This window comes from Pangasianodon hypophthalmus, chromosome 18, assembly GCF_027358585.1.
Source record: "Pangasianodon hypophthalmus isolate fPanHyp1 chromosome 18, fPanHyp1.pri, whole genome shotgun sequence".
NCBI lineage: Eukaryota > Metazoa > Chordata > Actinopteri > Siluriformes > Pangasiidae > Pangasianodon > Pangasianodon hypophthalmus.
The window spans coordinates 19,763,904-19,780,666 of record NC_069727.1 but is presented as its reverse complement, the minus strand read 5'-3'; the positions used below and the strand labels follow the sequence as shown (position 1 = coordinate 19,780,666).

The following is a 16,763-nucleotide window of genomic DNA, read 5'->3' as shown; positions in this document are numbered from 1 at the left end:
TATATGACCAAATGTATGTCGACACCTGACAATAACACACATACAGTTAGGTCCAGAAGTATTTGGACAGTAACAGAGTTTTTGTGATTTTGCCTCTATACACCACCACAAATTTTATTTGAAATAAAACAATCAAGATGTGATCGAAGTGTAGACTTTCAGCTTTATTTTAAGAGCCATTTTAAGCAAAGTACTTCCAATTTCAGGGGCTCAAAGGTATTTGGACAATAGAGTGACAAGAAGTTAATTGACCAGGTGCGGTCCATTCCCTCATTACTTAAAGACAAATGAAGCAGATAAAAGGTCTGGAGTTGATATCAGGTATTGAGTTGGCATTTGGCAGCTGTTCGACTGGAGCTACCAATATGTATAAGTCCAAGGAGATCTCAATGCAAGTGATGGAGGCCATCATTAGGCTGAAAAACAACATAAATCTATAAGAGAGAGAGCAAAAACCTTAGGTGTGGCCAAATCAACAGTTGGGTACATTCTTAATAAGAAAGAAAGCACTGGTGAGCTCACCAACATCGAAAGGCCTGGAAGACCACGGAAGACAACCAAAGTGGATGATCACAGAATCCTTTCCTTGGTGAAGAAAAACTCCTTCACAACATCAACAGAAGTCAAGAATACTCTGGAGAAGGTAGGCGTATCATTGTCAAAATCTACAATCAAGAGACGCCTTATTGAATGTAAATACAGAGGGTTTACAACAAGGTGCAAACTACAGGTAACATTCAAGAACAGGAAAGCCAGATTAGACTTTGCCAGAAAACATCTAAAAAAGCCTCCCATGTTCTGGAATAAGATGCTTTGGACTGAAGAAACCAAGATTAACTTGTACCAGAGTGATGGGAAGAGAAAAGTATGGAGAAAGAAAGGAACAGCTCATGATCCAAAGTATACCACATCATGTGTCAGACATGGTGGAGGCAGTGTTATGGCATGGGCATGTATGGCTGCCAATGGAACGGGCTCACTGGTGTTTATTGATGATGTGTCTGCTGACAGAAGTAGCAAGATGAATTCTGAGATGTGTAGGGCTATACTCTCTGCTCACATTCAGCCCAATGCTACAAAACTGACAGGACGCCGCTTTACAGTGCAGGTGGATAATGACCCTAAACATACTGCGAAAGCAACTCAAGACTTTTTGAAGGCAAAGAAATAGAATATTCTTCATTGGCCAAGTCAGTCGCCTGATCTCAACCCAATAGAGCTGCTTTTCACTTACTGAAGGCAGAAAGAACCACAAACAAGCAGCAACTGAAGGTGGCTGCAGTGAAGGCCTGGCAAAGCATCTCCAGGGAGGAAACTCAGAATTTGAGTTTTGGGAACATGGGCTCCAGACATCAGGCAGTCACTGACTGCAAAGGATTTTCATCCAAGTATTAAAATTATGGTTATATTTACAATTATGTCACTTTGTCCAAATACCTTTGAGCCCTTGAAAATGGAGGTACTTTGCTTAAAATGGCTGTAATTCCTAAATGGTAAATTCCATATTTTTGTGGAACCTCTTAAAATAAAGCTGTAAGTCTACATTTCGATCACATCTTGATTGTTTTTTTTTTTTTTCAAATCCATTGTGGTGGTGTATAAAGGCAAAATCACAAAAACTCTGTCATTGTCCAGATACTTCCGGACCTGACTGTATGTGGGCTTTCCCCAAACAGTAGACACAAAGTCTGAAGCAGATATTTGTCTAGTATGTCTTTGTATGCTGTAGGATTAAGAGTTCCCCTTTACTGGAAGTAAGGGGCTCAAGTTAATTCAAGTTAATTCAGTGGTGGAAGTGAATTAACTCAGTCTATTAATGCAGTCTATTTGAGCTGCTTGTGGTGGATAAGTGCTTAAGGCTTGGAATTACAGCTCAGAAAATCTGAGCTCAAATCCCGACAGTACAAAACTGCCATGGTTGGGTCTTTGAGCAAGACCTGTAACCTTTAGCTACATCAGTTGTAACTTGCTTTTTTAAAAGCAAATCTAATGTGTTATTTTATACTGTTTAAGATATTACAGTACAGATGTAAATATGTTTTACAGTTGTTAACTGTAAATTTTGCAGTACTTTACAGGCAGTACTTTACTGGCAACGATGCAAGTTCTGACCTAAACCCCACTGAACACCTTTGGGATGGCTCTTCTTGTCTGACATCAGTGCCTGACCTCACTAATGCTCTTAGTGGCTAAATGGGCAAATCGCCACAGCCACTCTCCAACAGCTAGTGAAAGCCTTCCCAGAAGAAAGCCTTCCTAGAAGAGTGGAGCTTATTATAGCAGCAAAGGGAGAATAAATCTATAATGGGATCTTCAAAAAGCACATGTGGGTGTGACTGGTCAGGTGTCCGCATCCTTTTGGCCATATAGTGTATAAGATAAGCTGGTGAACAGTATTAAAAGCCAAATTGGGACTACTCAGATTAACCTATTAACCTAAACTCACAAATTATTATTCATTAATTCATCATAATATTAATACTGGGTAATAATGTATATTATCTTTTGAAGAAGTAAATGTTACATTTATTATTTTAATGTTTGACTGAGATTACAGTGTGTGCATGTGTATATACATACATACATACACACACACATATATATATATATATATATATATATGTGTGTGTGTGTGTGTATGTATAACCACTGTTAAATGGCAAGTTTTTGCGATGTAAAAAAATGAAACCAAGATAAATCATGTCAGAACTTTTTCCACCGTCAATGTGAAATTACAACGTGTACAAATTAAGTGAAAATCAATCAGAAACATTTTAGAAAAAGTTTAGGAAAAATAGGAAACATAAAAAAATTACAACAACCTGGTTGCATAATTGTGTACACCCTTTTATAATTGGGGATGTGGCTGTGTTCAGAATGAACCAATCACATTCAATCAAAATGTTCAAAAGTAATTATCATACAGCTGTCATCAATGAAATTATTCTGATTAATCCCAAATAAAGACCAGCTGTTTCTGTAGGATGTTCTTCACATCTTTTTGGTTTCATTTGATTGCTGCAGCCAAAGAGCTTACAAAGCCTGTACAGGGTCTCACTGTCAAAAGATATAGATCAGGAAAGAGGTACAAAGAATTTCCAAAACATTGGATGTACCATGGAACACAGTGAAGGCCATCATCAACAAGTGGAGAAAATGGAGCACCACAGTGACATCACCAAGAACAGGACGTCCCTCCAAAACTTACAAAAGGACAAGACAAAAACATTACAGGGAGGCTGCCAAGAGACCTACGACAACATTAAAGGAGCTGCAGGAATATCTGACAAGTACTGATTACTCTCTGCATGTGACAACAATCTCTCATATTCTTCATGTCTGGGCTGTGGGGTAGGGCGGCTAGACAGAAGCCCTTTCTCACAAAAAACATCCAAGCTCATCTAAATCACCCCAAACCATGTGGCAAAATGTGTTATGGTCTGATGAGACCAATTCCAAAAGGTATAATAATTCCATAATTCCAAAAGATATGTTTGGTGCAAAGAAAAGCACATCACCACAAGAACACCATCCCCAAGGTGGAGAACTGGGGCTTTTATCAAGGTGGAGGGAATCATGAATAGCTACAAATACCAGTCAATTTTAGTGCAAAATCTTTCTAGTGTCCACTAATAAGCTGAAGATGAAAAGGAATTTCCCCTTTTAGCACGACAATAGCCCAAATCATACATCCAAATCAACAAAGGAATGGCTTAACCAAAAGAAGATCAGTGTTTCTGTATGGCCGAGCCAGAGCTCAGACCTGAATCCAACTAAAAATCTGTGGGGTGACCTGAAGCGAGCTGTGCACAGGAGATGCCCTTACAATTTGATGGATCTAGAATGTTGTTGCAAGAAAGAGTGAGAAAATATTGCCAAGTCAAGACACGCTGATAGACTCTTAGCCAGAAAGACTGAGTGGTGTAAGAAAATCAAAAGGTGCTTCAACAATGTACTAATGTAGTGATGTGCACACTTATGCAACCAGGTTATTGTAAGTTTTTTTATTTTTTTCTATTTTTCTCTAAAATGTTTCTGATTTTCACTTAATTTTTATACATTGTAATTTCACACTGAAGTTGGAAAAAGTTCTGACGTGATTCATCTTGGTTTCATTTTTTTACATCACAAAAACCTGACATTTTAACAAGGATGTGTAGATATATTTGTGTGTGTGTGTGCGTGTGTGTGCATGACCCAATTTTGGCCCGGCTTAAGCAAATGGCCTCTTCTTGCTGGTAGAACCGATGCACCAACCTTACTGATGGTCATAAAGCAGCTGTATCCATGTATAATGCAAGATTTTCTGTCACATTGATGTGGAAGCATTTGCAAGCTGTTTATTAAACAATCCAAATTGGCAGGCAGAAATGTAGTCGGACACTGATTAATAGGCAGGCAGGGTAATGCAGATTTCTTACTGTTTTTCTGCATGTTTCATGCATGTCTTGAAAAGTAAAAGTAGAGGAGGGGAAACAACAAAAGTTAGACTCAAAGTTCCAGAATTCTGTGCAGATGGAGGTGGGAGAGCTGGATAGACTAACCATGCTAGGTTTTGGCAGCACAATTAACCTGGCCAATTCCATTTCCATTTTTTTGCATAACTCAGCATGATACCAGATCAGACCTTTGTTTTATATATATAAAAAAAAATGTTCTTATTTGCTGATATTTAGCCTGGATGAAAGATTGAAATGGCATATGGATACAGAAGACAAATTATCTGAGATTCAGAGAGGAGGAAAGCCAGTATACACTACCCTCTCTTTTCATCAGTCAGTACTGCAGTATCTCACTGACCCTGATCTCACTTATGGACTATGTGTACATACTTTTGTTATGAAGTGGGAACTCAGCGCTTTGAACTAACTTTACACAATGCTGGTCTATCTTCCAGGAATGATCAACATCCCAGCTGTTGCCTTAGGAATGTTCTCAGGGGGAGTGCTTATGAAGAAGTTCAAGTTGGGCATCATGGGAGCTGCCAAGTTTGCAATGGGAACATCTCTTTTGGGCTACTTCCTCTCGCTGTTCTTCTTTGCCTTGGGTTGTGAGAATGCCAAAGTGGCTGGTATCACTGTGTCATATGATGGGTATGTAATATAATATCCTGATCTTTAAAACACTGAATGCTAAGAATCTAGCACCAAATCACAGTATCTATGGGTTCTTTGTGCTTACAGCCCTATACATACTGATTAACATCATAATACATTTAGTAGAATATCCAGGGCTTAATTAGTATTTCTGAGTGTGTATCTTATGTGTAATTCTTTTTTTATGATTTTTTCTGACATAGTAATGGGTAAGAAGATCAGACTGAATACCTAATGTTCTTTTGTACATTAAGTATTCCTAATTCATGCATTTACTAAGCATTACACCCCAGAGTTGTTGAATACTTGAATCAGAAGGTGTGCATTAATTTTCTATAAGAGCATGGCTCTGGTAGTAGTTCTGGCTGTAACATAAGGGATAGGTTTATGTTATTACGCTGGTTAGTTCTAAAAAGTTAGTTTACTTAGTTAAAATTATGTTGTATAACAAAGAAAAATGTGTAATTGTCTGTGGTGAAGCTTTATGTTTATGTAATATTTATGGAAGGCTTTCGGGTATCAGCTCTTTGCAACAGTCAGTAAGTTTCCCAACACGGGCCTGTCTTCAGGACAAAGGACTTTCTCAGTCATGTGGCAAGCTATGGGTTTTTTTTTTTGTCTTATTAACTTCATATATTTGGAATACAGTAGTTGCCAGCTACTACAGACGTGGACAAATTTGTTGGTACCCTTCCACAAAAAAAGAGAACCCACACTTTTCTCTGAAATAACTTGATAATAGTATTGTATTAATATTTTGTTGCACAACCTTTAGAGCATCTGTAGCTCTCAATGAGCAAACTGCTCCAGCTGTCTCAGGTTTGAAGTGTGCCTTCTCCAGACTGCATGTTTCAGCTCCACAGATTCCATAGATGTTTGATAGGATTCAGATCAGGGGTCATAGAAGGCCACTTCAGAATAGTCTGTTGTTTTGTTCTTAGCCATTCTTGGATGCTTTTACTGTGAGTTTCGGGTCTTTATCATGTTGCAGGACTCATGACCTGCGACTGAGACAGAGCTTTCTGACACTGGGCAGTACGTTTCGCTCGATAGTCTTGAGATTTCATTGCACCCTGCACAGATTCAAGGCACCCTGTGCCAGATGGCTATAATTTTCTTTCTGATCTCCTCAGACAACAGTCTCCTTGGCTTTCTCTGGTCCATGTTCAATGTGGTACACATGATGATACCAAACAGCAGAGTGACTACCTTTCTCCATTCTCCTGAATGACTGATTACAGGATTGAAGACGTGTGATACTAATTAAAGAAAACAGTTAGCTTGAAATCTGGCTATAATCTGAATATTTATAGTCTTTTCTAGGGGTACCAACAAATCTATCCAAGCCATTTTAGAATATCTTTGTAGAATAAGCAATAATTTCTCTCTTTTCACACTTTCTTTGCTTTACTCTATGACATACCAATGGCTTGCAGGTATACATGAGACAATTGCTTTTAATTTCATCACTCTTCAGGAGGAATGAAGCATTGTTTCAATGCACTATAAGGGTACCAACAATTATGTCCACATTGTAAATCAGACAAATAGCAAGTAACAGCATTACTTTGTAACTTTAAATATTTGGAAATAATTAGTGATGATTTTGGGTAAGTGTGATTGATAATTTGTCTCCTTGAACGCTTACATCACACATTGTTTTACTATTAACTATTTTAAGTTCAATATCAGGCACTCAGAGTATTCAATTGCTGGAAGAATGTGTGGTGATATTTATTTAGTTTCCTTCGGTTGTTCCTTTAAACTCATTGTATAAAATATTCTGATGGAAAATTGTGTGTTAATACACTGATCAAAGCCCAACCTACAACAATGCAAGTTTGTACAAAGTGCTACTGGGTGCAGTTCATTTATGATAATAAACTATTATTCTGTGTGTGTGTGTGTGTGTGTGTGTGTGTGTGTGTGTGTGTGTACTTGCTGAACAGGGTAGAGAATATCTCCACTGACGAGAGCTCGCTATTTGTGAGCTGTAATGCAGACTGTCTGTGCTCAGAGACTGAATGGGACCCGGTGTGTGGCGAGAATGGTCTCACGTATGTCTCTGCGTGCCTGGCTGGGTGCCGGATGTCTCGTGGCTCTGGAGTGGACATGGTAAGCAGGGTCTACAGTGGGGACCGGTATTCTTAATCAAAAACAATGGGCTGTGTTTGTTGAAATAACTCAAATAACCTCTCTTTTCTTGTCTGTTTGCATTTAGTTCAAAGAATGGGATAAAGTTTTTTACCTTTTCTGGCATTTCATCAGAGAAATTGTGCGCATGCATGTGAAACCACCCTTTATTACGCAAATTATTTCTAAAAAATACTATTTATAGTATATACTGAATAATCCTGTTATTCAGTATATACTATACTAATCTTATATCTAATAATCCTACTGTTAAATGTTTTTATCTGATCTTTTATCAGTTACAATAACTTTGTGATAATAGAATATTTTTCAGTGAAACAGCATAAATTCTGTCACACAACACAAAATTTAATGCAGGAATATAGGATACTAAAAATCACAAAAAAAATATCAGTGTGAACTGAATGCTAAATCTGAACTGATGACTCCAAAATCTGTCAAATTGCAAGTGAATGCATTACTTTGTGACTTTAAATCTACAGAAATAATTAGTGATGTTATTGAGTAATTTTCAAAAAATGGTGGGTGAAGAGTTTTTATTTTCTTTCAAGCAAGCCAAATCTTTTTTTTTCCTTTCAACAGTAAAAAAAAGAAATCTGTATTCCAGCCATGCCACATATTATTGGAATGGTTCCTTTGGAGGTCTGCTATGTATGATTATAAAATAGCATGGTATTCTATATTAATGTCTCCTCTACTTTTAACATGGTTCAGGATATCAATATAAAGTTCCAAATACTATTAAAAAAACTTTTAAAGCAGCGGGCTAGTTGCACTATGGCTGGGCTGGGGCTCTGGCGCCTTTATTTTTTTGAGATTTTTTAGTCGTCACATTTCCAGTAGCACTGTTTACATGAATGTGATCAAAATGAGTGTCCAACATAAGGTACAGTGGATATAAGTCTACACACCCCTATTAAAATTGCAGGTTTTTGTGATGTAAAAAAATGAAACTAAGATAAATTATGTCTGACCTTTTTCTACCTTCAATGTGATATAGCAACCAACAAAATCCAAGTGAAAAACAAATCGAAATGTTTAAGGAAAAACTTACTTATCTGTAGGGCAAAAAAAAACTTGATGTAGAGTAGGTGGATGAACATGAATCTTTGGTGACTAGATGAAGATATATTGTTATATAACAGAACTGTAAAATCTGTTACATACACTAAATTTTTACAGCGATTATGTTAACTTCAGTTAACTTGTGTGTATGTGTCCAGACGTTTGAGCAGTGCAGCTGTGTGGCAGGGGGAAACCTTACTGCCTATGTGGGGCAGTGTAGACATAGGGAGAGCTGCCAGCGAGTATTCCCCTATTTCCTGGCTTTGTCTGTCATCACTTCCTTTATCATCTCCCTGGGTGGAACACCAGGATACATGCTACTAATCAGGTAAGATACATTTCTGATAATAATTTATACATCTAATGAATAATTAATCTATGAATACATAACGTCTCAAAAACCATCAAACAGCTTAATTTTAAATTCTCAAAAAAAGGTAAGTGTACTGTTTCATCAGGTGCAGTGGCACAAGATTCAGTTGACTGGTTTGAATTAAATCCATCATCACTACAATAATCACTAGGAAACCACTATGAAATGAGAAATTTCAGCTCTTTAGCAGTAAATTAAGTTACGTAAGCAGAAATGTTCTATAGAGTTTACCCATATAGGCCCTGGAATCACTGTGACCCTGACTAGGGTAAAGCAGCTACTGAAAGTGAGTGAAAGTGAGTGGATTGTATGGTCTTACAATTATATTTCATATTTCTTTGCACTACAGATGTATCAAGCCAGAGCTGAAGTCCCTCGCTTTAGGATTTCACACCCTGACAACACGCACTCTAGGTAGAAGTTTTTCTCAATTGCTTTACTAAATTGTGGGATTTTGGTGAAGCAAGTACTTTTCAATTTACAAACTTGATTATGTAGTTTCAATATACCTCTATTTTGGCTAATGCAACTCGGCATAAAAACTGCCATTTAACAGCTGGCATCCCAGCTCCAATATACTATGGAGCAATCATTGACACCACATGTCTGAAATGGGGCCATAAGAAGTGTGGAGGAAAAGGAGCATGTAGAATCTACAACACTACTGCCTACAGGTAATAGTTTCACATCAATCTGCCCCTCTATGGCTGGAACTACCCTCAGTAGCTAATTAGAATGTTCTGTATTATTAGCTGTTTTATGACATTTTAGACTACAATAAACCATTGATACCAAAAACAAACCTCAAAGTAAATTAATTTTAGGGTGGTTTTTCACCATAGAAACATAAACATGTCCAATCTGAAAATGACTTTAATAACATATATATAACAAAAAAAACAGTTAATCCTCATCAGGGGATAATGTGACACAGTTGAATGTTACTTCTTATTTATTTATTGAATGTTTTGTTAAATACTTGCCATTGGCAGATGTTTGCCACACTTGATCCATTCGCACATTAACCAAATCAATTGGTGAACAGTGCTTTTCCACATTTTGTAGTGTTACAACCTGGAATTGAAATGGACTTGTTTGGGATTTTTTACATTTGATTTACACAATATGTCTAACATTTGAAGGTGGAAAATATTTTTATTGTGACACAAAATTTAGTTAAACCAAAAAGCAGATGTTTGTCACCCTTTGAGTCAATACTTAGTAGAACCACCTCTGGCTGCAGTTACAGCTGCTGGAATGGCTTTATCAGCTTTATCACATTGGGAGCCTGATATTTCTGACAATATTTTTGGAAAAATTGCTCAAGCTCTGTCAGATTGAAAGGAAACCACTGGTAAACAGCAATTTTCTTTGTCTTGCCACAGATTCTCAGTCAGACTGAGCGGTTTTTTTGGTTGTGAACCACTTCAGTGTAGCTTTGGCACTATGCCTAGGTTGTTGTCCTGTTGGAAGGTGAACTTCTGCCACAGTCCTAAGTCTCTTGCCTCTTCTACGATTGCGCTGTATTTGGCTCCATTCGTCTTGCCCTCAACCCTGACCAATTTCCCAGTACCTGTTAATGAAAAACATCCCCACAACATGATGCTACCACTACCATGCTTCACTGTGGGGATGATGTTCCCAGGGTGATGAACAGTATTGGGTTTCTACCAAATGTATTGTACCAAAAGTCTTTAATGTTCAATTGTTTAACTTTGGTCTCATCAGACCAGAGAACATTTTCACCTGTTTGCTGAGTCTCCAAATGGGATTTTATATGGGAACAGCTTCTCATATCTGAAGTATGGATTATTCCATATCTTTTTTATTCTGTATCTCCATTAACTTCAGAGCTAAAGTATGCCCTTTCCTATCCACCTAAAAACATACAAGGAAAGGTCAACAAAGGGTTAAGAAGGAGACTTCTTATTAAACTCTACTTTCTGCCAGCCTGGGTTGGCCATAAACTGCCCTTTGAAGTTCACTTACGGTTATCTGCAAGATAGCCAACAATCAGGATGGCTAGTAACCTACGATACCCAAGAATCCAGGCCACTCTCCTCCACGGGAGCCAGGAAAGATAAAACTGTCTCTTCAGGAAGACAATGGGACAGAAAGTTATAAAAACATCTGATAGTATGTTACCAAAAATACACTTTCCTTTCAAAGAAATCAAATCAGTACATTCCTCCTTTTTCATGTACTGTGTTGTTTGTGTGATATTTGCATGCTGTGTAATCCCTCTGTTTTCTCAAAGGCGTAGGAAACTCAAAAACTAGCCCATGTTGGGTACATATGCATTATACAGTCACACTTGGAATTTTGGAATAAGTTCCATGAATGCATAACACTACAGTTTCATGATCCAAGCATTTTATGAACATGAAGAAAGTCCCGAAAGTGCAGACCATGGTGGAGTGTGAATTGGAATTCCACCAAAGGACCTCCCTCTGAACAACAACCAATAGCAGCACTGAATGAGGAGAGTCAGGAACCCTGGCCCACCTCATCACACCACAAACATCTGTGAGTTGGGCATTAGATTTTCTTTCGACTCTTAATTCTGGCTGATCCCGCTACAATCTCAGCCTAGTCTGCACCATTGCAAGATTTAGACACAGGAAGACTTCAGACATTTAGTGCTGTCTCCACTGAAGAATTATGCACAGTGAGTCACAAAGGCCTTGCCCAAGATCTCTGGACAAGCTGACTCAGCTGAGGCTAGGGCAGTATTTTGGTCTCATCCATCCACAAAATATTTTTCCAGTAGCCTTCTGGCTTGTCTGTGTGAGCTTTAGCAAAGTGCAGACAGGCAGCAATGTTCTTTTTGGAGAGCAGTGGCTTTCTCCTTGCAACCCTGCCATGCACACCATTGTTGTTCAGTGTTCTCCTGATGGTGGACTCATGAAGCCATTAGCCAATGTGAGAGAGGCCTGTGGTTGCTTAGAAGTTACCCTGGGTTCCTTTGTGACCTTGTGGACTATTGCATGTCTTGCTCTTGGAGTATCTTTGTTGGTCGGCCAGTGCTAGGGAGGGGAACAATGGTCTAGAATTTCCTCCATTTGTACACAATCTGTCGTTTTGTAACCTTTTCCAGTCTGATGAGCATCAACAACTCTTTTTCTGAGGGCCTCAGAAATCTTTGTTCATGCCATAATACACTTCCACAAGCATGTGTTGTGAAGATCAGACTTTGACAGATCTCTGTTTTTTAAATAAAACATCGTGCTCACTCACACCTGATCCCATTGATTGAAAACCTTCAATCACCTTCAAATTAGCTGATAATCCTAGAGGTTCCCATACATTTGCCACTCACAGATATGTAATATTGGATCATTTTCCTCAATAAATAAATGAACGAGTATAATATTTTTGTCTCATTTGTTTAATTGGGTTCTCTTTGCCTACTTTTAAGACTTGTGTGAAAATCTGACAATGTTTTAGGTCATATTTATGCAGATATATAGAAAATCCTAAAGGATTTTTCACAAACTTTCAAGCACCACTATATTATGTATGAAGTCATGACATATAATCCCAGTCCATTACCATTAAAAATGTGGAAAAGTTCACAGGAGTGAATACGTATGCAAGGTACTGTATGTTCTAAATAGAAGCTGTCAAACATTTAGGTTGAATTTGCTATACTCTTTCAGGATAGCATATCTGGGCCTAACGCTGGGCCTCAGGACAGCCTCCTTCTTCCTCTGTGCGCTGGGTTTGCTGATCTTACAGTGGCATGTCAAGAGGCAGAAGACCAGAACACTGTCTAATGGAAGCACTGTCACAGAACTGCAAGCTCTGAGAAAAGAGGAAATCAGCAACTCGGATCAGTCCCCACGGACCTCAGATTATGACCCTGAGAGGGAGACACGCTTGTGACAATACTTTTATTTGTAGAGCAAAAAAAAAAAAATCTACTGAACAATGTGAAGTACAGAACATTGCTATGCTGACATTGGAAGAAGTCACTGAATGTACATGTTTGTAGGTATAAAAATCGGGGGAAGATTTCTTTTTTAATTATCTCAGTGTTGTTAATTGTGGAAAAGCTTACTTTTTAACAGGAAAGCAAAAGTCTTATTTTTGTCTGTATTTTTCTAAATACTACATTTATTATACTGCCATGTGAGTGTACTATTGGAATGGTGAATTAAAATGCCATCCATGGTTTTATTTGACAGTAATTTGGAGCACTGTTAATGGACATTTAATGTTATTAGTCGTTAGTTGTATACGTGCATCTGAGACAAGACAATCGACAATTTTAAAGTTGCCAATGCTGAGTATTTAGTATGAGTACTGATCTAGGATCTTGCCTGTAGATATCAGAGACACTGGGCTTAACAAAACAGATATTTCAATATTTGTGCATCATGCACACGTACATATTTCTTTCAATATGCTAGGATAGCTTGCATGAAGCTTGCCATAGAAAATATGTCTGCTGTATGTGCAGTGGGTAGGCTGACTGTGAGCACAAGTGCAGCCTAACCACTATCTGGCCATCACTTGTACAATCACACATTTTAGTCAGTCACAACAGTTGTGCTAAGAGCATGAGCCATGAGATTCAAAAATAGGTCAATGATCTTAACCACCTAGTGTTTCATCTGCTGTTTCTATGGTGGGGGGGGGGGGGGGGGTGTCATGTCATAGAAGTGCAAATTTTTGTGATTGTGTTAAAGAGAGGAGCAGACCTGTCGACTGATCAACACTTGGTGGTGAGTAGGATTCATCATAGAGGGTGCTGGCCAGATTTACCTGGTAAACCCAGGAGACCCTTGCAGGTTGCTTGAACATGTCAGGCAGAAGCTTCAGTGAGAGAAGAATTTAACCCACACCTCTGAAAGCACTTCTCCCATGTACAGAGTGGGGAAAGAGACATTGAGTCTGTTCAAGTCCTCACCTGTAGTGGCAGCTGCAAGAAGCTGTGGCTGAAAGGCTGGTGGTGCCTGTCGTGGTGGTATCCAAGAACGCTGGAAGTAGGGGTGCAGAGGGATGCAAGTGCTAACATAATAATAAACAAATACAGAGATAGAAATTTTAAACAAACTTAAAAATGTAGTATTTTGATTAGATTTTGAGTATGTCAGAGATACACTAGATGGCCAAAACTATGTGGTTCTTCCCCAAGCTGTTGCCACAAAGCTGTAAACACACAGTTTCCCTTCACTGGAACTAAGAGGCTCAAACCTGTTCCAGCATGACAATGCCCCTGTGCACAAAGCGAGCTCCATGAAGACATGGTGTGTGAAGGTTGGAGTGGAAGAACTCGAGTGTCCTGCACAGAGCCCTGACCTCAACCCCACTGAACACCTTTGGGATGAACTGGAACACCGACTGAACCCCAGACCTCCTCGACATCCCAACATCAGCGCCTGACCTCACTAATGCTCTTGTAGCTGAATGAACACAAATCCCCACAGCCACGCTCCAACATCTAGTGGAAAGCTTCCCAGAAGAGTGGAGCTTATTATAACAGCAAAGGGGGAATAAATCTGGAATGAGATGTTCAACAAGCACATATGAATGTTATGGTTAGATGTCCACAAACTTTTGGCCATATAGTGATTTATTCCTCTTACACCACAGCAATTTGCCAATAATTGCAATGTTTAATTTATTAATGAAGGAAACATCATGCTTTAAGTGTTTATAGTTACATTTAATGTTATGGAACATGTGTGAGCATTCAGGACAGAGGACTTTGCGGTTTCTCTATAACATGGGAAGCTGTGGGGTTTTTTTGTCTCTAACGTCACAAGAAAGAAATAAAAGAGAGACTGGTGAGGGAATGACTGTATATAGCTGCTATAATATGAGGAAGTAGCAACCATGTCAAACTGACTGACACTCCTGCAATAAATGCTAAATAAAGGTCTCCTAACAGAAAACATCACCATAAAAATGATTAGCCTATACGTTTTTCTTTGTTCTATAACAAGTTGAAAATATTCAGATCTGTGCTGCTATAATAAATTAATCAACACCTTCTGATTCAAAAATTCGGCAGCGCTGTGGTATAATTATTGTAATGAACACAGTCTCTGTTAAAAGAAAAATTATTCAGGTGTGACATCAATATGCTGCTAAAAATTGCAGCACTCCCAATGTGAATTAGCTTCCCACACCACTGGGGGTATCCCTAGGACATGCTGGTAGACAACAGTTGTGAGGGAACTTGTCAAGTTGAAGAAGGAAGCTTTCTGAGTAATGCCAGTGGAAGGCTTTCCTGATTCAGTGGAGAGATTCAGCCAGAAGGGCCGTGTCACAAGCAGTTGCAGAAGTGAATGTTCAGGCATAGACGTTTGGGGAGCCCATGGAAAAAGACTTTCAGTCGGTCTCAAATATGTTCTGGCGAACTTATGAAAGGGAGACAAGACTATGCACAAGCTCTGCTGAGCAAGAATAGGGGGGTGTTGACCTCTTCTGATGATTTTGTTGAGCAAATGAAAGAGAGCTTTGAGGAACTCTCTAATCCAGTGGACATGCTCTCCATTCAGGAGGCAGTGCCAGAAATCTCTGGAGTCCAGCACTGTGACTGAAGTTACATCCCCCTTGTTTATAGATGATGATGATGATGTTCTCTTAGGACCATTCAAAGTAGACCTCCAACACAAACTTTTGCATGTTTGATATTGAGTGTGAAGTGGCTGGGCTGAACATCAGCACCTCCAAGTCTGGGGTGATGGTTCTCTTCTGGAAAAGAGTGAGACAAGTGATGGAAAAAGAGAGCATGAGATGAGAGTCAGCAGCAGCAGTGTTATTGTCACTGTATCACCCTGAGGCGGAGCTTAGTTTGCATGTGAAGTTCTCTGTGTAATGGTCAATTTACCTCCCCATCCTCACCTATGGTTGCTGGGTTTACTCTCCGTGACATGGTGACAATCTGGGAAAGCCCAGAGTACAGCCGCTGCTCCTCCAGATTGAATCCCCACTAGAGCTGTATCAGATCCCCAGATAGACCCAGGACCTGCCTGAGAAATTGTATTTCACAGCTGGCCTAGGAATGTCTGAAAATTCAAAGGTGATGTGTTGGAAGCAGGAAAAATGGGCAAGCATAAGGATCTGAGTGACTTTGACAAGGGCCAAATTGTGACGGCTAGACGACTGGATCAGAGCATCTCCAAAAGAGCAGGTATTGTGGGGTGTTCCCGGCGTGCAGTCGTTAGTACCTACCAAAAGTGGTCCAAGAAAGGACAACTGGTGAACCAGAGACAGGGTCATGAGCGCCCAAGGGAGCGCGTGGGGAGTGTAGGCTAGTCCGTCTGGTCCGATCACACAGAAGAGCTACTGTATCACAAACTGCTGAAAAAGTTAATGCTGGCTATGATAGGAAAGTGTCAGGACACACAGTGCATCCATGGAGGCCCCACCTCGCAACAACTTGGTGCCAGATACCACAGTACACCTTCCGAGGTCTTGTGGAGTCCATGCCTTGACGGGTCAGAGCTGTTTTTGTGGCATAAGGGGAACCTACACAACATTAGGCAGGTGGTTTTAATGTTATGGCTGATCCGTGTATTTACCAAAATGGTGGAATGATATTCACCAATTTCTGGAAATCATTTCACTGTGATACTTCTTATACCCTCACGTATAGTTTACTCTTCTTAAATGAAGAATTGAAAAAAAAAACATTGCTGCTTTTTTATTTAAAAACGTGTTTTATAAACTTAGATTTATTGCTTTGACTGTTCACAAGAGTTGTATAGAAGTAATATAGAAAAAGTAGAACAAAATGCATAAATGCAAACTATACATTTCAGCTAAATAAAATGACTAACATATAATAGCCTTAAATAACTACTTAAATATACAGTACTGCTTTAGGCACAATCACTTTTTGTTACAGATGTTTATTTTATGACCTCTGCATTATCGAATCCGAACATTTTTTTCAATTTCCAAACATTACTTTTACAAGAAAATAAATGTGACAGAAAAATGTTTGTATGTCATTAATGAAAGCAATTACATCGATACATCACTTTTTAGACAAAAATATAATGAAGCCTGTCTGGTTTTGCATACAAAAACAGAAACAAATGCAATAGTCTCCAGAAGAA

At 38.9% G+C, this 16,763-nt stretch overlaps 1 protein-coding gene across 4 annotated transcripts in view; it reads left to right on the top strand.

Moving 5' to 3' along the window:
* slco1c1 (solute carrier organic anion transporter family, member 1C1) overlaps positions 1-16,562 on the top strand; it is a 49,395-nt gene extending 32,833 nt beyond the window's left edge. For 3 of the 4 annotated variants that reach the window (XM_034313295.2, XM_053241628.1, XM_034313297.2), the window contains 6 exons: positions 4,898-5,093; positions 7,046-7,211; positions 8,474-8,643; positions 9,038-9,102; positions 9,245-9,362; positions 12,348-16,562. In XM_034313295.2, coding sequence (XP_034169186.1) covers positions 4,898-5,093; positions 7,046-7,211; positions 8,474-8,643; positions 9,038-9,102; positions 9,245-9,362; positions 12,348-12,573 — 941 coding nt within the window. In that variant the 3' untranslated portion in view covers positions 12,574-16,562. The remainder of the gene's footprint in view (positions 1-4,897; positions 5,094-7,045; positions 7,212-8,473; positions 8,644-9,037; positions 9,103-9,244; positions 9,363-12,347) is intronic. The other variant, XM_053241629.1, reaches the window with a different exon arrangement.
* The last annotated feature ends 201 nt before the right edge of the window (positions 16,563-16,763 follow it).